At 46.8% G+C, this 22,613-nt stretch overlaps 1 protein-coding gene across 1 annotated transcript in view; it reads left to right on the top strand.

The window, feature by feature from the left end:
- The window catches only part of LOC115094706, an 83,036-nt gene that overhangs the window by 32,156 nt on the left and 28,267 nt on the right, over nucleotides 1-22,613 (top strand). Inside the window, exons 2-3 of the mRNA XM_029607958.1 lie at nucleotides 832-982; nucleotides 14,900-15,073. Coding sequence (XP_029463818.1) covers nucleotides 832-982; nucleotides 14,900-15,073 — 325 coding nt within the window. The remainder of the gene's footprint in view (nucleotides 1-831; nucleotides 983-14,899; nucleotides 15,074-22,613) is intronic.

Below are 22,613 nucleotides of genomic sequence, written 5' to 3'. Positions count from 1 at the left end.
GTTGTACTGCTGTTGCCGAGCCAGGAGAACCGGGACCTGCAAGGGAGGGACGGCTGCGAGCCGCTTTCGCCGCCGGCTGCCCCCTCCGGAGGGCGGCAGAGAAGGGAAGGGGGTGAAAAGCAACAAAAGGTAAGTTGGCACATGTCGAGCCGCTTCGCGAGGAGGGGATTTTCGGTTTTTAGGTTTTCCTCGGTTAAAGTTGGGATCCACTTCCTGGTGCCTGTCATTTCAAATGTCATTTGAAATGACAGGTACCAGCGCACCCAGGATACTGTATAGGCGCTGTATTAAGTGCCTATACAGTAAAATGGGTTGCGCGGGCCTAACGCTTCGCCTAACGCTTTGCATACGCGGCTTGCATTTGCAAGCAATTTAAATAGAGTATCGAGCGGTATGTGATCAGAACAGTGCGTGGGGCAAACGAGGGTGCGCCCGGCACTGCTGCACTCTTTCTAACGCGGCCTTACTTTATCGACCCGACTGATGGCAGCTATGCTTCCTTGGAAAGTTAATTTATTCACTGCATGACTTCCTCTTTGTGTACACAGTGTCAGTCACTGGGCATCCCTCTTGTTTCTCCTGTGGCTCCTGTAATCAAGACAGTCTTTCTCCCCCTTGTGCTGAGGATGTCAGATAGGATTAACACTTCCTGTTTGAGAAGTTTCTTCACATTGCGGTTTTTTTTTTTAAATTTTTTTCTTCTTGGGCTCAGTGAGTAGATTAGTGACAGCTCTTTTCAGTGTTCTGGGTAGAGTTGTAATTTGGCCTGTCCTTTCATCTTCCCAGTTGCTTAGTGCTCTCTCTGTTGTTTGTTTGTTTTTATAATCACAGTAATCAGCACCTTCCCAGCTTCAGCTCCCAGCCTCTGGCAGTTCTTTGCAGCACAGCAGAGCGCTGCCTTCAGCCCCTGCCCTGCTGCTGTCACTGCCCCCGGCTCTCTCATCACCAGCTGCAATCACCTCCCAATGACTTCCAGGATCAGGTAAGTCTTTATTTTAAAAAAGTTTTATTTAGGGTACTCCCTTTACACCAATCTACTCCATGGAGTCAGAGAAGCAAAAAAGGAGGTGAGCAATAGTGGTCACAGCCGTCTGGGACCAATGGGTGTAACACAAAGTAAAGAACAATGGAGATTGCAGGGTTCTTGCAGAAGTCAGCTCTGAAGTGGACTTATAGCGGAGATTGTTGACACAGTGACAGACAAAGCACAAAATCTGAAAAGATTTAAAAAATATAAAAATCTTAAATAACTTCACTCTGTTAAACAAAAATTAATATTTGTTAACTGTTACACTTCTCACCCTCAGACACCTTACAGTAACCCTCTGCTCATACAAATAAAATTCTGCTTAAAAGGAGAGCTCATTCAATTATCCTTCAGGATATGAACAGAAAACCAATCATTATAGCAATGTTCTTAAAATATATATTAAACAGTTAATTTTAAAGTCCGATGGTAGGCAGTTTCATCTGTGTTCTCCCAGGCAAGCATTTGGATCCAGGAGCAGTAATTTCTGAATTTTAGTTTGGAGGTGACTTCAGATTAGAAGCGCATCAGAACCGTATCAGTAATGAATCTGTTAAAATGTCTCAAGAATAGTTTCTATAAGTGCTTTGTAATATAAAGTTAATCAACACAACTTGGGCTGAATTTTAAAAGGGTTACACGCTTAAGTTAAGGGGGTGTGTCGGGGGGCGTGTCAGGGGTGGCGCGACGTTCGGGGCATTCCGTGGGGCGTGGTGCCGGCCCGGGGGCATTCCGGGGGACATGACTGAGGCCTCTGGACTAGCCCCCGGGTTGGGTGATGGCGTGGCAGCGGGCCATCGGCGCACGTGAGTTACGCCTGCTTGGAGCAGGCATAACTTGTGTGATAAAGGTAGGGGGGTTTTAGATAGGGCCGGGGGGGGGTTCGGTTAGGTAGGGGAAGGGAGGGAATGGGCAGCGTGCGCAGGGCTTGGCGCATGCAAGTTGCACAAATGTGCACCCCCTTGCGCGCGCTGACCCTGGATTTTGTTCACGCCTGGTGCACGAACAAAAGTACGCGCACGCGCTGGGGTAGATTTTATAAATTTACGCGCGTGCGTACTTTTGTTCGCGCACCAGGCGCGGACAAAAGTACTCTGGATTTTATAAGATACGCGCGTAGCCGCGCGTATCTTATAAAATCCGGGGTCGGCGCGCACAAGAGGGTGCACATTTGTGCAACCTGCGCGCGCCGAGCCCGGCGCGCACTGCCTGTTCCCTCCAAGGTCGCTCCAATTTCGGAGCGGCCTTGGAGGGAACTTTCCTTCTGCCTCCCCTCACCTTCCCTTCCCTTCCCCTACCTAATCGACCCCCCCAGCCCTATCTAAACACCCCCCCACCTTTGTTGGCAGATTTACGCCTGCCGAAAGCAAGTGTAAATCTGCGCACGCCAGCGGGCTGCTGGCGCGCCATCACCTGACCCGGGGGCTGGTCCGGAGGCCTCGACCACGCCCCCGGGCCGGCGTCACGCCCCAACACGCCTCCTGCCTCGCCCTCAAATTTGTGCCACCCACCCGACACGCCCCCTTTGCAAAGCCCCGGGACTTACGCGCGTCCCGGGGCTTGTGCGCGCCACCGAGCCTATGCAAAATAGGCTCGGCACGCGCAGGGGGTTTGGGGTAGGTTTTACCCCTCTGAAAATCTACCCCACTGTTTTTTAAAATGTACCCCCTTATTGCTAACAAAGGAAATATAATTTCAAATTAACTTTTTTTTTTTCAATGGTTACAGTTTACTTGCTTATTACAGAAATATAAATTCCATCTGTCTTAATTCATAAATAAACCTTTAGGATGGCAATAAAGTCTAGCAATAATGTCTAGCAAACTTCACTACAGTTAACTGTTTGGGAAGAAATAAAAGGAAGCTTTACCTGTTTAAAAGAAAAATTTTGTTCTACTGAGCTTAAGTTTTGTGCGATTGTTGGGAAGAAATAAAGCCATTAATAGAGATTTAACATATGTGTTATTTCTAATAAGACTTCCTGAAGAAGTTAAAAACTCTTTCTTTTCTAAATCATGAATAACCCCAAAATCATATTGTGATTTTGTATGAACAGTGGCCACAAGATCTTTCGCCAAAATAATGCTCAAGTTAATCTTACCCATACAGCCATTTAAGTTGAGCTGTTTTCAACAGGAATCAGCGCAATTTCAATAATTACAAGATTTCATCACTGCCCTTTTTTCTCAGTAATTCATTATTTCATTAATGTTAACATTTTTATTAGTTTTTGAGAAAATAGCTCACAAAAGACACTTCTTATGAAATAAGTAAAAAAATTGTCTTCATGCCTTTGCCTGAAAACAAGTCTTACATGGTTCATAAGCCTGAAGTGTATTAAGCTTCCTTTTTTTTTGTCTGCAACAAGGAGTCAGTTCCTAAGGGCCGGATTTTAAAAGGATTATGGGTGTAAATCCTCTTGATTTACGCGCGTAACCGGTCCTGTGCGCACCGTGCCTATTTTCAAAACGCCCGGGGACGCACGTAAAGCCCCGGGACGCATGTAAGTCCCGGGGCTTGCAAAAAGGGGCGGGGTGTGGGTGGTCCTGGGTGGTCCGGGGGCAGGGCGAGGGCGAGACCAGAGGCCTCTGACACAGCGGCCATTTGCCGCTGTGTCAAAGGATTACGTGCCGGCAGGCTGCCGGCACGCGCAACCTGCGCTCCAGGCAGGCGCAAAATGTGAAATAAAGATTTTGGGGGGGTTAGAGTAGGGCTGGGGGGGGGGGGGAAGGTTAGGGGAAAGGGAACGGAGGAAGGAAGTGCGGCTCGGCGCACACAAGGTGCACAATCGTGCACCCCCTTGCGCGCGCCTACCCCGGATTTTATAACATGCGCGCGCCTGCTATAAAATCGGGCGTATATGTACGTGTGCCGGGTAGCGCACGCACATGTAGGCCGTGCGTGCTTTTTTAAAAATCTACCCCCTAAGGGTGGGGCTGTTCTCTGTTCAGACTCATAGAAACTAAAGCATAATTCTAAACAATTGAAAATAAAGAAACATTTTTCTAAATGCATGATATTTCCTCTATCATTTAAAGTACGGATATAAACTTAAACAGATCTTCAGAAAAGAAAAGAATTAAAAAATATTTGCCAAACAGGAGTACGATAATCCTGCGCAGACATTGTCATACTCTGTCTCTTTTCTCTTGTTCTGAGGAAGAACTTCCAAAAACATTCACTCTGATTCACATAATATCTCTTCCTATGCAAGGTTACTGGAAAGCCTAAACATTTTATACTTCAGTGTTTGATATATAACTACATTTGTATTCTTGTAGTGAATAGTATGTCTTAATTTAATTTTTTATAGCTAATTCCCTCTTAATTTAAAAGCAAAAATATGAAAGATACATTTATTATTTTCTTATATAGGCAACTTAAGAAATTAAGCTATACTTGTAGCACTATGTAACACTATGAAAGACATACCACACATTCCTGAGGGAAAGGCAAGAAATAAACATTCTAGCTTCTAGATGTCATTTTAATTATTGTATTATTATTCTTTTTTTTTTCTAAACCCAAACAAGATAAATAATAAAATTAATGATTTAACTTTTCTTAAAAATATCTATAATTATGGATAGATGGGTATATTTTGAATTAACTCCTAAGGGCAGGGTTCATCATTTTTTGTGGAATGATAAATCCTGTGAAAAAGGGGGCGGGGCTGTGAAAGGCCACAGCTGTTCACAACTCGGCGGTGCAGCTGACTCCTCCCTGCCCCATCTCCTCCCCTCCCGGTCATTTATATCCTATGGCACGTGAAAAGGCCGCGCGCGCAGGTTTTAAAATCTGCCCCATGTATTTAAAATATAAACTGGATGTTAATTAATTCATGGACAGCATAAATTCTTTTTTAGGCTTGGAAAAAAAAAAGAACTCCATATGTCATCACAGCTACAGTTCTAGATACTAAAAATCAAACAAAAAGATTTTTTTTTCACAAAGCAGTGCAGAAGATTAGTTTTCACAATAGCTGCGTAGAATTATTAAAATAATGTCTTAATAGCTAATGAAGACTACATCTACTAAGACCAGAAATTCAATAATTAATAATAGCAAAGTAGGCGAAGCATACATTTATAACTGTAAAATAGATATTCAGGGGAGTGAATGACAACAAGGTGTAAGGATTACATGTGATTGGACTGCTAGGAAGTACTGTGGCATTTACATATTTTAAATCATGTACCAACCTTATCTTTATTTGAGTGAGGTTTTAATTCTGGCAACAATTGTAAAAATTACATGCAATAAATGATTCAGGTGGTAATGTAATTATAGCACCTTGTTGTAACAAATAGGGCTGGATTTTAATAGCTACGTGTGGGCGTACATTTGTGCGTGCAACCCGCCGAGAAGCCCTGCCTGGACGCCTTCTCCCTAGGCGCACGCGCGCGCGCAATCCGCGCTTATGAAGGCCATTTCCCGCCACTGGAAGCTCCGCCCTATCCACGACGTCAGACGCCGCGGCCTATGTAAGGCCGCCGCGGAGCCCAGGACTTTGCCTTGCAAAGGGGTTCCTTGCGGTTCTCTGTTACCCCGTGCCCCGGAGTGTGCTATTGCGTTAGCAACTCCGTTCCTGTCCGAGACTTGTTTCACTCCGTGCCCAAGTCTTGCTTCTGTCTGGCTTGCTTGCAGTACTCTGTTCTGCTTCAGCTCCTATCTAGTTCCAGTAGCCAGTCCTGCTTGAGTTCCTGTCTGGTTCCAGTTAGCAATTAGGCAATTGCTACGAAATAGCCTAATTCGTCGTGGCTCGGTGGCCCCGAAACCCGAAAAGGATTTTCCCCGAACTTCGGGGAAACTTCGTTTTTCGGGTTTGTGTGGGGAGAGGGGCACATTTTTTTTTTTAAATTAAAAACCACCCGAAACATTAAGATTAAGTATAATACAACCACCCTCCCCCCATCCCGATCCCTCCCCAAGACTTATAACATCCCTGGGGGTCCAGCGGGGTCCCGGGTTCCATTTGTCCCTCCGTGCCCGGTGTGCTACTGCAAGCCGTGCTCCTCAAAATGGTGCTGAATAGCCTCTGAACTACTATGTCACAGGGGCTACCAGCGCCATTGGTCAGCCCCTGTCACATGGCCATCGGCGCCATCTTGTGCTCATACCATGTGACAGGGGCTGACCAATGGCGCCGGTAGCCCCTGTGACATAGTATGGGCAAAGGCTATTGGTGCCATTTTGATTCCTGGCATCCGACGGCACGAGTGCAGGAGATCGCTCCCGGACCCCTGCTGGACCCCCAGGGACTTTTGGCCAGCTTGGGGGGGCCTCCTGACCCCCCCCCCCAAGGCTTGCCAATAATCCCTGGGGGTCCAGCGGGGGTCCGGGAGCAATTTCGTTGTCGGCTGCCAGGAATCAAAATGGCGCCAATAGCCTTTGCCCATACTATGTCACAGGGGCTACCGGCGCCATTGGTCAGCCCCTGTTACATGGTACGAGCACAAGATGGCGCCAATGGCCATGTGACAGGGGCTGACCAATGGCGCCGGTAGCCCCTGTGACATAGTAGTTCAGAGGCTATTCGGCACCATTTTGAGCACGGCTTGCAGTAGCACACCGGGCACGGAGGGACAAATGGAACCCGGGACCCCGCTGGACCCCCAGGGATGTTATGTCTTGGGGAAGGATCGGGATGGTGGTAGTGGGGGGGGGGGGGGTTGTATGTAATGTATTAAAATGAATTTAAATGCTTGGGATGGGTTTTTTTATAGCTTCGTTTCCCGCTTCGTTTTTTGGGCCAGTTTCGGGTTTCCTCGTTTCGTTTTTCAAAAAAACCGAATTTTACCACGAAGTATCCGAGTCAAAAAACGACCCGGTAGAAAAAAATGAAGCACATCTCTAGTAGCCAGTCCTGCTTCAGCTCCTATCTGGTTCCAGTAGCCAGTCCTGCTTCAGTTCCTGTCTGGTTCCAGTAGCCAGTCCTGCTTCAGTTCCTGTCTGGTTCCAGTAGCCAGTCCTGCTTCAGTTCCTGCTTGCTTCAGTCCAAGCCTGCTTCAGTTCCTGCCTGACCCCTGATCCCTGCCTGCCTACTCCAGCTCCAGCCTCCGTGATCTCCTAAAGTCCCAGTGGCCGGGCACCTACGGGCTCCTCCCGGGGGAGTACCGGCTTCCAGGGTGAATCACCTAAGTCCCAGCGGCTGGGCTCCTACGGGCTCCTCCCGGGGGAGTACCGGCTTCCAGGGTGAAGCTCACATCCAGCTCCTGCCTGGTATCCGCCTCCTGAGCTGTCAATCACCAGAGACTATAGTACCCCTCTTCCCAGTCTCTCACAGGTCGGCCCAAGGGTCCACTAAACAGTTCACTCACAATATCAATTTCAAAATCTTCATCGTTGCTGTCACTTAGTTCTTCACCATAATCCTGTTTTTCGAAAGAGGGTATTTCAATGAAAACTGGCACTGGGATTTCAGCTAAATGAGGCACTGGCGTATAGCTGATGGTAGACTAGGATACGCTATAAACATTTATCTTATAAAATCCAGCGTACTTTTGTTCGTGCCTGGTGCGCGAACAAAAGCACGAGGTTTGGCGGAAATTTTTTAAATCTACCCCATTGTGAGGGGCCCAAGACTTATCTTGATCACCAAGTTTTACCTTTATGCAAAATAGGCTTTCCTCACAAATGTGCTGATGTTTGTCCTTTGACTGGGAATAGTGAAACTGCCACCGATATAACAAAATGAATCAGTGTTGTTTAGGCATTTATGACGAGAAATAGCAGAGGCAGACATGATCTGAAGGAAAGGAAATAAGTACGTATGTAATTAAAAAAAAGAATTCTGCTAACTCCTTGTATTCAGACAAGAACTCGGACTACACTTCGAAATAAGATTCACAATATAGAGCAGCACACAACCTCTCACCACACTGTCTCATGTGTAACTGAATAGCCTAGACAAGTATATACCGTATTTTCCGGCGTATAAGACGAGTTTTTAACCCCTGAAAATCTTCTCAAAAGTCGGGGGTCATCTTATACGCCAGGGGTCGTCTTATAGGGCGAATAATTACCGCATTTTTCACTCCATAAGACGCACTTTTTTTCCCCAAAAGTGGGGGGAAAATGTCTGCATCTTATGGAGCAAATATAAAAAAAAAAAAATCTAACAAAACCCCCCACCCTCCTGACCCCCCCTAGACCTGCCAAATTAATTTACTACAAAACACCCCCCCCCCCCCAAGACCTGCCAAAAGTCCCTGGTGTTCCAGCAGGGGTCCAGGAGCGGTCCGGGAGCGATCTCCTGGACTTGGGCCTTCGGCTGCCAGCAAATCAAAATGGCGCCGACGGCCCTTTGCCCTTACTATGTCACTGGGGTCGACCAACGGCAGCGGTAGCTCCTGTGACATAGTAAGGGCAAAGGGCTGTTGGCTGCCAGTAATCAAAATGGCACCGACGGCCCTTTGCCCTTACTATGTCACAGGGCTACCGCTGCCATTGGTCAACCCCAGTGACATAGTAAGGGCAAAGGGCCGTCGGCACCATTTTGATTGCTGGCAGCCGATGGCCCAAGTCCAGAAGATCGCTCCCGGACCGCTCATGGACCCCCGCTGGACCATCAGGGACTTTTGGCAGGTCTTGGAGGGGTCAGGAGGGTGGGGGGTTGTAGAAAACTAATTTGGCAGATCTTGTGGAGGGGTCAGGAGGGTGGGGGGTTGTATTTACTTAATTTGGCAGGTTTTGGAGGGGTCAGGAGGGTGGGGGGTTATATTTAATTAATTTGGCAGGTTTTGGAGGGGTCAGGAGGGTGGGGGCTTGTATTTAATTTGGCAGGTCTTGGGGGGTCAGGAGGGTGGGGGGTTGTATTTAATTTGGCAGGTCTTGGGGGGGTCAGGAGGGTGGGGGAAGCTGAGGGATTAGTTTTAAAGGGTCGGGGTGGGTTTTTTGTTTATCGGCACGGGCGCAGCCGATAAAAAAAAAACCCGATCGGGCCAGACGAAAAAAAACAAAACATGATGTGAATCGGAACCGGAATCAGAACCGATTCCGGTTCCAATTCACAACTCTATTACCGGTACCTCCTTCTCTGCCTCTCAGATCTCGCACATGCACGTCTGCGCCGCTTCACTGCAATCCTCAGGAGCGAGATCTGAGAGGCAGAGAAGGAGGCACCGGTAATAGGATACAAGGGTGGGCCAGAGGGATGCGTTATCGCTCTGATAGTCTTGGAGACAGGGAGGGCTGGGCAGGCAGGGAGAGCTGACCAATCCAAGCAGGATTTGTATACAACAACCAGCCAATCGCCGGTAAGGTACATCGCTTGCCGTGATTGGCTGGTTGTTGTATACTGAATACCACATACAGTATGGTTATGTAGTGACACAGAAGGGTAGTCTTATACGGCGAGTATATCCCAAACTCTATATTTTAACTGGAAAAGTTGGAGGTCATCTTATATGCCCAGTCGTCTTATACACCGGAAAATACGGTACCTGTCGCTAGTCTCCAAGTTCGTCCCTCACCCCTCCCTACTTGAGGGAGGTTTGCTCTCAGCCAATAGGAGAGCACTAGTGCTTCCCTCGATCCAGGCTCGAACCAGCCTAGAGTGGTCGCATTAAGGGGGTCATTTATCAAAGTGCTATATAGGTAACATCAAGCTAGGTTGAGAGAACATTGCACAAATCTCATCTTTGGGTGTTTCCTCACTCCGAAGGTCATCAAATCTTTACAAGAGTGCACTGTTCTGTTCGTCAAGATGAGTCTCATAAAGAGGTATAAATACCTACCTAGCATGAGGGCCTTATCGCTCTCTCCTTCTCTCTCTCTCTCCCCCTCTCTCCCCCCCCCCCCCCCCCCCCCCAGTGGTGGTAGGCTATGCTCTGTCTCCCCTAGCAGCTGCTATTTGCAAAAACATCTTTCCTCCTCCACCCAATGGTCATAGGTAGAAATTATAACAATTCTCGCACTTACAAAGAGCGAAAAAAGTTATCACAGTTTGTGGTAATACCTATGCAAAGCACTAAGATAGCGCACTTTGCGATAAACAGCCTATTACCATAAAACACGTCCCTTTTCCTATCGCATGCGATATTTAGTGCATTTTGATAAATCTAGGCCTAAGATAGGCTGTAGAGAAAAAACTTGATGTAATAGAAGGAAACTAACTGCAGTTTTGAAATCAGCGTGCCTATTTAAATCTAAAACAGCTGAAAAATCGAACTCAACAGGAATTATGTTAAAAATTGTTCCCCATCCCATAAGAACTCAGGAATATTTGAAAAATCAAAATCCATTTTTGCAGTTTGCATATAGCTTATGGCAGCAGTTTCAGGAAAAATGAAAGCTTCACAAGCAGCAATCTCTGCTGTTTGGAGTAGCCTGCACATCACATAAACTTCTCTTGTAGAGAGAGGGGGAAAAAAAACCATTAGGTGTGCAAAATATAGTGCCATGCATAATACATCACATCTTAATAAATCCCTATGAAAAGATGCTGAAAGTAGAAATTCATGTGATGTACGCAAGGAACCCAATTGCACTGGTACAATTTCTGATATTAGTATCAGGGCTGTGACAGTCTCCCCAAATTCCTGTGAATTATAGGGCAGGGCCCCTCTTTGGGAGAATACTCAGGAGCAGTAGTTGAAAGATACTGATGAGGTAGAGATGGAAGTGGGACATGCATTGGACCATCAGAACAATCTCTGTTCAAGTGTCCTGGTTTGTGACAGTAAAAACAAATGATTTCCTTTTTTATTCCTAGTTAGAGGAACTCCCATTCCTCCATTTGTTTTCCCTCCTCAATCCACTTCTACTTTTGTTCAAAATGTCCTTGATTGTTTCCTAAAATTAGGCAAGGAATTTTTAATTTCCACTAAATCATTTCATGGCTATGGTCCATACACTTGCTGTGCATAATTAGGGGCAGATTTTAAAAGGGTTACGCATGCAATATACGCACGTAACCCTTTAAAACCCCTCCTGAGCACGCCGAGCCTAGTTTGCATAGGCCCGGCGACTTGCGCAAGCCCCGGGACGCGCGTAAGTCCCGGGGCTTGAAAAAGGGGGCGGGGAGGGGAGGGGGTGGGGAGGGGCAGAGCCGGGGCCTCCAGGCACAGCGGCCATTTGCCGCTGTGCCCGGGATCACGGGCCAACCATGGACCAGCGCGCGCAACCTACACCTGCCCGGAGGCAGGTCAGGGGTGAGTTAGGTAGGGAAAGGGAGGGGAAGATTGGGGGGCAGAAGGAAATTTCCCTCTGAGGCCGCTCCGATTTCGGAGCGGCCTCGGAGGGAACGGAGGAAGGCTGCGCGGCTCAGCGCACGCAAGGTGCACAAGTGTGCACCCCCTTGCGTGTACCGACCCCGGATTTTATAGCATGCACGTGGTTGCGCACAAATCTATGCCCGCACCTAAATCTTAAATTCCTGCCCTTAGTGTCTGGATTAGCACTGGGTATTATCAGCATATCTTCACTGAACCTTTAGACCTCAAATCATAAGATTTTTGATGATAATAACAATCTGAATAATCAATGCAGCATTAAAGCAGAGGGGGAGATTGGGCTTCTGGATCATTCTCTTTTAATTGCCCACTGATACTTAACTTTTATAATATACAATTGAGGCCTTGTAATTCAACTAAAACGTGTCACAATCCCTTAATTGAATCATCAGTATGATGACCTGAAAACCTAAAATCCCAGGGGTCTTATCATCAGTTAACGGAGGTAACAATTCTTCTGTCCGATTGATCTGACAAACTAATTTTTCCTTGCTGTCCATAAGCCTGTATCTCAAATTCAAGTAACTGTTCATCATGCTATATTTCTATTCCCTCATCAAAAGGGTAATTTGCAATAGGTGCCCCTCCCCTAGTATATGTTCCATGATATCCGCTCTATGGAGGAGGGCAACATCTTCTGTCACCTTTCCAAAGTTTTCACTGGATACAGTGAAATACTGGGATATTCTTTTAACTTAAATAATTTTATACATAGAACATTCAATTTCTTTCTCATATCGTCTAAGTCTGTTTTCATTTTCTTCAAAGATTCAATTCCAGCATTAATAGAAATCTGATTTTGTTTTTCAGCTTCCTTCATCCAACATGAAAAAAAATTCTGTTTTTGATTAATTTTATTTTTCTTTGCTTCTAATTTTTCTTTTTGCTATAAAATTTTTCCATAATAAAAGTCCCTTCTAGTGGAAATTGTAATTTATAATCATCTTTAGTCAAGCCATGCTATTGTTTTCTATTAGGGATGTGAATCGTTTTTTGACGATTTAAAATATCGTCCGATATATTTTAAATCGTCAAAAAATCGTTAGGGCCACGATACAATACCAATTCCCCCGATTTATCGTTAAAAAATCGTAAATCGGGGGAAGGGGGAGGGCAGGAAAACCGGCACACTAAAACCCCCTAAAACCCACCCCCGACCCTTTAAATTAAATCCCCCACCCTCCCGAACCCCCCCCCAATGCTTTAAATTACCTGGGGATCCGGCGGTGGTCCAGAACGGCGGCGGTCCGGAACGGCCCCCTCAATAGAATCGTGTTGTCTTCAGCCGGCGCCATTTTTTAAAATGGCCACCGCAAAATGGCGGCGGCCATAGACAAAAATGATTCGACGCAGGAGGTCATTTCGGACCCCCGCTGGACTTTTGGCAAGTCTTGCAGGGGTCAGGAGGCCCCCCCAAGCTGGCCAAAATTTTCCTGGGAGTCCAGCGGGGTTCCGGGAGCGATTTCTTGCCGCGAATCGTTTTCGTACGGAAAATGGCGCCGGCAGGAGAACGACTGCAGGAGGTCGTTCAGCGGGGGTTCCGGACCGCCGCTGAACGACCTCCTGCAGTCGATTTTGAAAAATGGCGCCGGCTGAAGACAACACGATTCTATTGAGGGGGCCGTTCCAGACCGCCGCCGTTCTGGACCACCGCCGGATCCCAAGGTAATTTAAAGCATTTGGGGGGGGGGTTCGGGAGGGTGGGGGATTTAATTTAAAGGATCGGGGTGGGTTTTAGGGGGGTTTAGTGTGCCGGCTCACGATTTTAATGATTTTTCACGATAGTTTACACACCCAAACGGCAACAATACGATTCCCTCCCCCTCCCAGCCGAAATCAATCGTTAAGACGATCGAGGACACGATTCACATCTCTATTTTCTATACATTTTATCTAATTGGTGCTTAGACAAACAATTTTTCTCTGTGCCATGTGGAGAAATCTGTGAAAAATATACTTCCCATGTTTTAAAATCTAAATCATCACACGGTCATTTTCTGTATCACATACATCTTTATTCATTCATAATCAGTATAATTCTCCATTTGTTCAATATCTTCTCCTCTACTGCCGTCTACTGTCCATATTAAAATCACCACTTGAGATTTTTACAGCAAAATTGTCTTTTACCAAAAGCTTCTATATCGGCATTATACACGTGATTGTAAATCACATTTACAATCAATTTTTCGAAAGACTTCATACTCTCCTCATAAATATTCCTAGCACTTTCTAGGAATAAAATCAGTGTACGATTTGATTACAAAGGGTTCATACTCTCGTGAACCACAATTCTGAAACTTCATATCAAGAATAACAATCAGGAGAACTTCATATACCCTTCTTTAACATTTCTAGAACTCCATATCAAGAAATAAAATTATCTCCTCTCTCCCTAGAGAGGAACATAAAACAAAAAGCCGCCTTATTCTGGTGCCCCTAGCACCACAGCAATCAACAACGAAGGGCTGGAATCTCCATCCATACTCCTCCCCCACTGACGCAACACAAACTGGTCTGGTATTTGCTTCTAAATCACCAACCTTCCACCGCTTTTTGAAAGTTTATTAGCCCAGCAATTAAACTGTGAAAGCAGAAAAAACTGGAGATGTCATTCGTTTATCACGAATTAGGCAATTTCAATGAAATTGCCTAATTCCTTGTGGGTCGGGGGCCCCGAACCCTGAAACGGATTTTTCCCGAACTTCCGGGAAAATCCATTTTTCGGGTTTGTACAGGGAGAGGGGCACATTTTATTTTTTTAAAACCAACGCAAGCATTACAATTAACTATAATACACCCCCCCTCCACCATCCCGATCCCCCCCCAAGACTTACTAACATCCCTGGTGGTCCAGCGGGGTCCCGCGATCGATTTGTCCCGGCGTGCCTGCCTCGTTCAGAATGGCACCAATAGCCTCTGAATTACTATGTCACAGGGGCTACTGGTGCCATTGGTCAGCCCCTGTCACATGGCCATCGGTGCCATCTTGTGCTCCTACCATGTGACAGGCTGACCAATGGCGCCGATAGCCCCTGTGACATAGTATGGGCAAAGGCTATCGCGCCATTTTGGTTACTGGCAGACGACGGCCTGAGGGCAGGAGATCGCTCTGAGACCCCCACTGGACCCCCAGGGACTTTTGGCCAGTTTGGGGGGGCTTCCTTCCCCCCCCCCCCAAGGCTTGCCAAAGATCCCTGGGGGTCCAGCAAGTATCTGGGAGCAATCTCGTTGTCGCCTGCCAGTAATCAAAATGGCACCGATAGCCTTTGCCCATACTATGTCACAGGGGCTACCGGTGCCATTGGTCAGCCCCTATCACATGGTAGGAGCACAAGATGGCGCCGATGGCCATGTGACAGGGGCTGACCAATGGCACCGGTAGCCTCTGTGACATAGTAATTCAGAGGCTATCGGCGCCATTCTGAGCGAGGCAGGCACGATGGGCCACGGAGGGACAAATTGATCGCGGGACCCCGCTGGACCACCAGGGATGTTGGTAAGTCTTGGGGAGGGATCGGGATGGTGGGGGGGAGAGTTATTTAATGTTTTATAGTTTTAATGCTTGGGGTGGGGTTTTTTTTAGCGTTGTTTTCCCCGTGTTGTTTTTTGAGCCGGTTTCGGTTTTCCCTCTTAGGGCCTCATGTTCCACGCCGCTCGCACGTGATAAGGGACCTTTTGCATGCGAAAAGTCCCTTATCACATGCAATACCAGGATGGGGACGGAGTCGGGGCAGATTCGGCCCTGGAAGAGGAGGAGTCGGGGCGTCACCGGGACCGACTCTGCGCCGACGCCGCGGACAGCGAAAAGGTAAGTGTCTTTTCGCGTCAGCTTTCGCTCCCAATAGCTTCACCTCCTATGGTGGTGCTATTGGGTGCGAAACCGGCAGCGATCGCACCGCGACGGTGTGATCACTGCCGGCTAGCGCAGGCCCTCCCCCCATTTCGGCCCCCCACCCCTCATCTTCTAAAGTATCGCAGGCCTGCGATACTTTAGAAAATGAGGGCCCTTAGTTTTTTATTCGTTTGTCAAAAAACTAACCAAGGAAAACCGAACTTTACCCCGAAGAGTCCAACTCAAAAAACGACCCGGTAGAAAAAACGAAGCTCATCTCTAGAAAACACAGATAAGACAGTATTAGAAGTGGGCACAGGGAGAGCAAAAAATATCAAAGGACCAGCAATTAGATAAAAGGTATTGAAAGAAAAAAATACATATATGGAGATGAGACCAGTTAAAAAGCTCCAAAAAGCAGAGTCTAGAGCAGGTTTCAGGCACCAATTGTCATAAAATATTTACACTCCAGACAAAATAACTTCCCAGCGTAATCTCAGCTGTAGGAGGACCTGGTTCTTAAACAGTTCCATTTAGCAACTATTAGTATGGCTTTCATTAAGAAAAAATAAATTATATACAACACTTCATCTTTCATTATATTTATTAGAGATAAAATTCTATATGGCTATGGCATAATTGATCTGTACATCTGCTCCCTCCCTCCAGCCCCCGGGGCTCACCCCTAATATCTTTTATTAACAAGGCTTGTAACCAATCAATGCTTTATTCCCTGATGACAAGCATGCTTACATGAACAACTCCACGTAACTGCAATATTTGTTTTTAAGAATTAATAGTGCACAGAGAGAAAACACATGTTCTAAACATATCTTAAATGGACCATCATACCACCCTCTGCAAATTGTAGGGCCACGACACCCGTTTTTTTCACTTTAGGGTCTTCTTTAATCATCGGTCCTTACTTCACATAAAAATAGTATTTTTATTAATTTTTTGTAATTTTTTATTTTTAAATAAAATGGAGATACTCCCCCATATAAGCAAAGCCCGACGTGATATCCAGTTTCCCATTTGCTGCTTCGGGGGCTATTATTGTATCATTCTTAAAGCCAGGAATTTGTATCTCTGAATGAAGTAGTTACTCTAGTTCTTTTTAATATAACGGTCATAGTATTGACTCAACCTGCTCATTGACGCTGTGATGTTTTGTCCCCAGAAAACAAATTGTGAAAAAAGACAAAAAAATACTAGTTTCTTCTCTCTCTCCACTTGTTTTATGGTTCTTAATTTTGTTGTACCTCTCTATAATCTCAGCCTATTCTCCCATACTCTTCATTTGTTGGTTAGACATAGGTGCTTTTTCCACAAAAATCCTCAATCAGAAGGAAAAAATACAGGCAGAACATAAAAACTACTCAATAGACACCATTCCCATGTTCTGAATGTGGTAAACATTTCTGAAGGAAGAGAGAACTAAAGCAACATAAAAGAGACTATGTTCAGCTATAGAATATGATAAAACCTTATTTTAAATAAACAAAACCTTACATTTTACCAGGAAATTAATCACACTGATGAGAAACTATTTACCAGAGATGAGATTCGTTTTTTACTACCCGTCATTTTTTTGAGTCGGACGCTTCGGGGTAAAGTTCTGTTTTCCTCGGTTAGTTTTCTTGACAAACGAATAAAAAACTAAGAGGGAAAAACGAAACCGGCTCAAAAAGCGACACGGGAAAACAAAGCTAAAAAAAACCCACCCCAAGCATTAAAATTTACTATAAAACATTAAATAAAACATACTATAAAACATTAAACACCCCCCCCCCCCACCATCCCAATCCCTCCCCAAGACTTACCAACATCCCTGGTGGTCCAGCGGGGTCCCGTGAGCGATTTGTCCCTCCGTGCCCGGCGTGCCTGCCTCGCTCAGAATGGTGCCGATAGCCTCTGATCTACTATGTCACAGGGGCTACCGGCACCATTGGTCAGTCCCTGTCACATGGCCATTGGCGCCATCTTGTGCTCCTACCATGTGACAGGGGCTGACCAATGGCGCCGGTAGCCCCTGTGACACAGTATGGGCAAAGGCTATCGGCGCCATTTTGATTACTGGCAGCTGATGATGAGATCGCTCCCGGACCCCCGCTGGACCCCCAGGGACTTTTGGCCAGCTTGGGGGGGCCTCCTGCCCTCGGGCCATCGGCTGCCAGTAACCAAAATGGTGCCAATAGCCTTTGCCCATACTATGTCACAGGGGCTATCGGTGCCATTGGTCAGCCCATGTCACATGGTAGGAGCAACCGACCAATGGCGCCGATAGCCCCTGTGACATAGTATGGGCAAAGGCTATCGGCGCCATTTTGGTTACTGGCAGACGACGGCCCGAGGGCAGGAGATCGCTCCGAGACCCTGCTGGACACCCAGGGACTTTTGGCCAGCTTGGGGGGGCTTCTTGTCCCCCCAAGACTTACCAAACGTCCCTGGGGGTCCAGCGGGGGTCCAGGAGTGATCTCGTCGTCAGCTGCCTTTGTATGAATAAAATAACTCTAAATAAACAGTATATTCAGGTAATTTTTTCTTTTATTCCCTTTGTATGCACATTTTGTATGATTTTTGGGACAAAGGGAGGGTATCTACCTTTAAAAGTTGATGTGATAGAGAAAAACTGGGGTCATTTTTTGATTCAGATGTCAAAAGTTAGTCAAAAACAAGTGTCAGATCTAACTCAACAAAAATTGTGTTCCCCTTAGAGATCCTCTACATAACAGATACCATAAATCAACAAGTAGTACAAAACTGGACTATTTTTATGTTGGTACACCTAAAATATTTGTGACCGATAATGGACCTCTGTTTATTATCAATACATTCCAGCAGTTTGGGTCAGAGTATGACACAATAGGTTTTATTTACCCATGGATGTCCTCTTCATGCCCTTCACACAAATCCATGCAACTTGACACATCCTTAAATGGCTCCTCAGGGCATGGATCTTAATCATGCCACCTACACCTTCCTCAACAGCATTTTTAGAACTGCTCCGGGGCCATAGAATCCTCAGAAATATGGTCAGTTCCAACCAGAGATTCCTCCACATCCTTATCAAATTACTCATTCTCAACAGCACAGCCATCCTTGTAATCAATTTGTCATCCCATCACTTTTTGACTGTTGAGTTTAAGGTTCATGAACATGATCTTTCATTTGTTCCTTCCATTCCATATGATCTTTTTGATGTTAGAACTAATTGTCTTTGTTTTCAGATATAGGGGCGGATTTTAAGAGCCCTGCTCGCGTAAATCCGCCCAGATTTACGCGAGCAGGGCCTTGCGCGCCGGTGGGCCTATGTTCCATAGGCCTACCGGCGCGCGCAGAGCCCCGGGACTCGCGTAAGTCCCGGGGTTTTTCGAGGGGGGCGGGTCGGGGGTGTATCGGGGGGTGTGTTGGATCGGCGCGGCGTTTTGGGGGGGAGACGTGGCGTTTTGGGGGTGGGCCCGGGGGCATGGTTTCGGCCCAGGGCGGTCCGGGGGCGTGGTTCCGGCCTGGGGCAGTCCGGGGGCGTGGCCACGCCCTCCGGAACCGCCCCCAGGTCGCGTAAAACCCCCAACAAAGGTAGGGGGGGTCTAGATAGGGCCGGGGGGGTGGATTAGATAGAGGAAGGGAGGGGAAGGAGAGGGGAGAGCGAAAGCGAGTTCCCTCCAAGGCCGCTCCGATTTCGGAGCGGCCTTGGAGGGAACAGCGGCAGGCTGCGCGGCTCGGCGCGCGCCGGCTACACGAAATCGGCAGCCTTGCGCGCGCTGATCCAGGATTTTAGCGGATACGCGCGGCTCCGGGAGCACGGAGGTAAGGGCCTGGCCGCGGTGCTCGCGGCCAGAACTGCAAAAGGATCCTTCTTCCAATTTTTGAATGAAGATCTTTTGGCTAAAATAGCCTCTTTCACCTCCCCTTTTAACCATGCCGGTAATCGTTTTACCTTCTTTCCACCTTTCTTAATGTGTGGAATACATCTGGACTGTGCTTCTAGAATGGTATTTTTTAACAATGACCACGCCTCTTGGACATTTTTTACTTTTGTAGCTGCTCCTTTCAGTTTTTTTCTAACAATTTTTCTCATTTTATCAAAGTTTCCCTTTTGAAAGTTTAGCACAAGAGCCTTGGATTTGCACACTGTTCCTCTTCCAGTCATTAAATCAAATTTGATCATATTATGATCACTATTGCCAAGCGGCCCCACCACCGTTACCTCTCTCACCAAGTCCTGTGCTCCACTGAGAATTAGATCTAAAATTGCTCCCTTTCTGTTCAGTTACTGAACCAATTGCTCCATAAAGCTATCATTTATTCCATCCAGGAACGTTATCTCTCTAGCATGTCCCGATGATACATTTACCCAGTCAATATTGGGGTAATTGAAGTCTCCCATTATTACTGCACTACCAATTTGGTTAGTTTCCCTAATTTCTCTTAGCATTTCACTGTCCATCTAACCATCTTGACCAGGTGGATGGTAGTATACCCCTATCACTGTAGTCTTCCCTGACACACAAGGGATTTCTACCCATAAAGATTCAATTTTGTATTTAGTCTCATGCAGGATGTTTATCCTGTTGGACTCTATGCCATCCCGGACATAACGCGCCACACCTTCTCCCGGGTGCTCCTCTCTGTCAGTGCGATATAATTTGTACCCCGGTATAGCACTGTCCCATTGGTTATCCTCTTTCCATTATGTCTCTGAGATGCCAATTAAGTCTATGTCATCATTCACTGTTATACATTCTAATTCTCCCATCTTACTTCTTAGACTTCTGGCATTAGCATACAAACATTTCAAAGTTTGTTTTTTGTTTGTATTTTCATTCTGCTTTTTAATTGATAGGGATAAGTTAGAATTTTTTAGCTCAGGTGAGTTTTTAGTTACAGGCACTTGGACTACTTTTCTAATTATTGGAACCTCACTGTCGGGATGCCCTAATTCTAATGCATCATTAGTATCCTTTAAAGATACATCTCTCCGAACCATGCGCTGCTGAGCGACTGTCGGCTTTCCCCTTTGTTCTAGTTTAAAAGCTGCTCTATCTCCTTTTTAAAGGTTAGCGCCAGCAGTCTGGTTCCACCCTGGTTAAGGTGGAGCCCATCCCTTTGGAAAAGACTCCCCCCCTTCCCTAAAAGGTTTCCCAGTTCCTTACAATACTGAATCCCTCTTCCTTGCACCATCGTCTCATCCACGCATTGAGATTCCAGAGCTCTGCCTGCCTCTGGGGACCTGCACATGGAACATTTCAGAGAATGCTACCCTGGAGTTTCTGGATTTAAGCTTTCTACCTAAGAGCCTAAATTTGGCTTCCAGAACCTCCCTCCCACATTTTCCTATGTCGTTGGTACCCACAACAGCCGGCTCCTCCCCAGCACTGTCTAAAATCCTATCTAGGTGATGAGGAGGTGACGAGGAGGCAGAGTAGCTTAGAGAGACAAGTGAGTAAAGGTAATCCCCGCTATCAATCCTTGCTAACTCGATCTGTTAGCAAATGTTGAGAACTTTTACATTGGAAGTGGATGATGTCACTTCAGGGGGGCGCCCCTGAGGTTCGCGCCCTTGCTGGTACATACATCGAAGCGCATGCGCGCGCCCTACGTCATCAGGAACATGGCAGATCCGCAGCATCGAGCCGGTCCAGGGATGCCGGAGAGAAGTGGCATGGAAACGCCGCGGCAGCAAACCGTCCATCAGACCCGGAGGGAGTCGCCACAGAGGTAGAGAGGCGGAGTGAGGGCATCGAGCAGCGACGGACGCAACACTAAGTCAACTTAATTAATAGCAGGTAATGGACTTCTCCTCCAAGAACTTATCCAATCCTTTTTTAAACACAGCTATACTAACTGCACTAACCACATCCTCTGGCAACAAATTCCAGAGTTTAATTGTGCGTTGAGTAAAAAAGAACTTTCTCCGATTAGTTTTAAATGTGCCCCATGCTAACTTCATGGAGTGCCCCCTAGTCTTTCTATTATCCGAAAGACTAAATAACCGATTCACATCTACCCGTTCTAGACCTCTCATGATTTTAAACACCTCTATCATATCCCCCCTCAGCCGTCTCTTCTCCAAGCTGAAAAGTCCTAACCTCTTTAGTCTTTCCTCATAGGGGAGCTGTTCCATTCCCCTTAGCATTTTGATAGCCCTTCTCTGTACCTTCTCCATCGCAATTATATCTTTTTTGAGATGTGGCGACCAGAATTGTACACAGTATTCAAGATGCGGTCTCACCATGGAGCGATACAGAGGCATTATGACATTTTCCGTTTTATTCACCATTCCTTTTCTAATAATTCCCAACATTCTGTTTGCTTTTTTGACTGCCGCAGCACACTGAACCGACGATTTCAATGTGTTATCCACTATAACACACAAACACAGAGATTGATATTTTATTAGACAATGTGGTGAAGCCACCAGAGGTGGCAGTGGTGAGCAGCAGAAGTAGCCCGGCTGGGCTAGTATCCCTCAGGCGCTGGAACAGCGACTCCTCCGGTAGCAGTGCTGTAGTGGAAAGAACTGAGAATAATGAGTACAGTGGAATATGCACAAAGCCCCAGTATGGAGAACCCCAGGATAGGGAGAGCAGGCCCTCGAGGGGCGAGTACCTGATCCCTGAGAGCTGAGAGGCTTGAAGGTAATGTACTCACACAGCGGTTCCACGTAGGAGATGGCACTAGGGCTGGAACGGAGGCAGGCCCTCGAGGAGCGAGTACCAGGTTCCAGGGAACAGCTCTGAGGTGAAGATGGAAGTACTCACTGGTTTTGAAGATAGCAAATCCTTCCAGGCAGAAGAGAAGATAGGAGCAGGAAACATGGGCCCTTGAGGAGCGAGTACCGGTTTCCTGATAGCGACCTGAAAAGCAAGTGAGGCCCCCGAGGAGCGGGTACCCTGTTAGCATTAAGAATCCAATGGAGATTGGAGAGGCAGAGTAGCTGGGTACGGAGAGTGAATCCCATCCGTAAGATTCCCCCTTCTAACTCAAAGGCTAACAAACATCGTAGGCTTTAAATATCCGGGCAGCGTGACATCATCACAGGGTGATGCCCCTGAGGTTCGTGGCAAGTTGGAAATAAGAGTGAGGGCCGTGCAGTGTGCGCGCCCTAAGGTACCAACGAAGCATGGCGGGAGGCAGCACCCAAGCCGGTCCGGGGACGCCGGAGAGGACGGCAGGCAGACGCCATGGCAGCCAGGCGTCCGTCCATAACGAGAGGAGGTGCAAAGAAAGAAAGGTAGGCAGAGTGGAGCCGTCGGGAAGGGACGGTTGCAACAAGCTGCCCTTGCTGCTCACATGTACTGATATGTATTGGCACAAGATTAGTAGATTTATACAGCTAACTTGCTCAGCCAGATAGGGGCTGAATATTTACCTCCCATCATTGTACTCTGTCCCACAACTGCTGGCCATCACTCTGGTTCAATCTGTTCTGGACTCACATCCTTCAGGTGCTCAGCTCCCTTCTCAATTTTTGGTTGAGTTAAGCCAGATGGCACTCACAAAAAATTTCCTT

This window comes from Rhinatrema bivittatum, chromosome 6 (assembly GCF_901001135.1).
Source record: "Rhinatrema bivittatum chromosome 6, aRhiBiv1.1, whole genome shotgun sequence".
In the NCBI taxonomy this organism is placed as follows: domain Eukaryota; kingdom Metazoa; phylum Chordata; class Amphibia; order Gymnophiona; family Rhinatrematidae; genus Rhinatrema; species Rhinatrema bivittatum.
The sequence above is the reverse complement of the archived record's forward strand: the minus strand, read 5'-3'. Positions and strand labels throughout refer to the sequence as shown.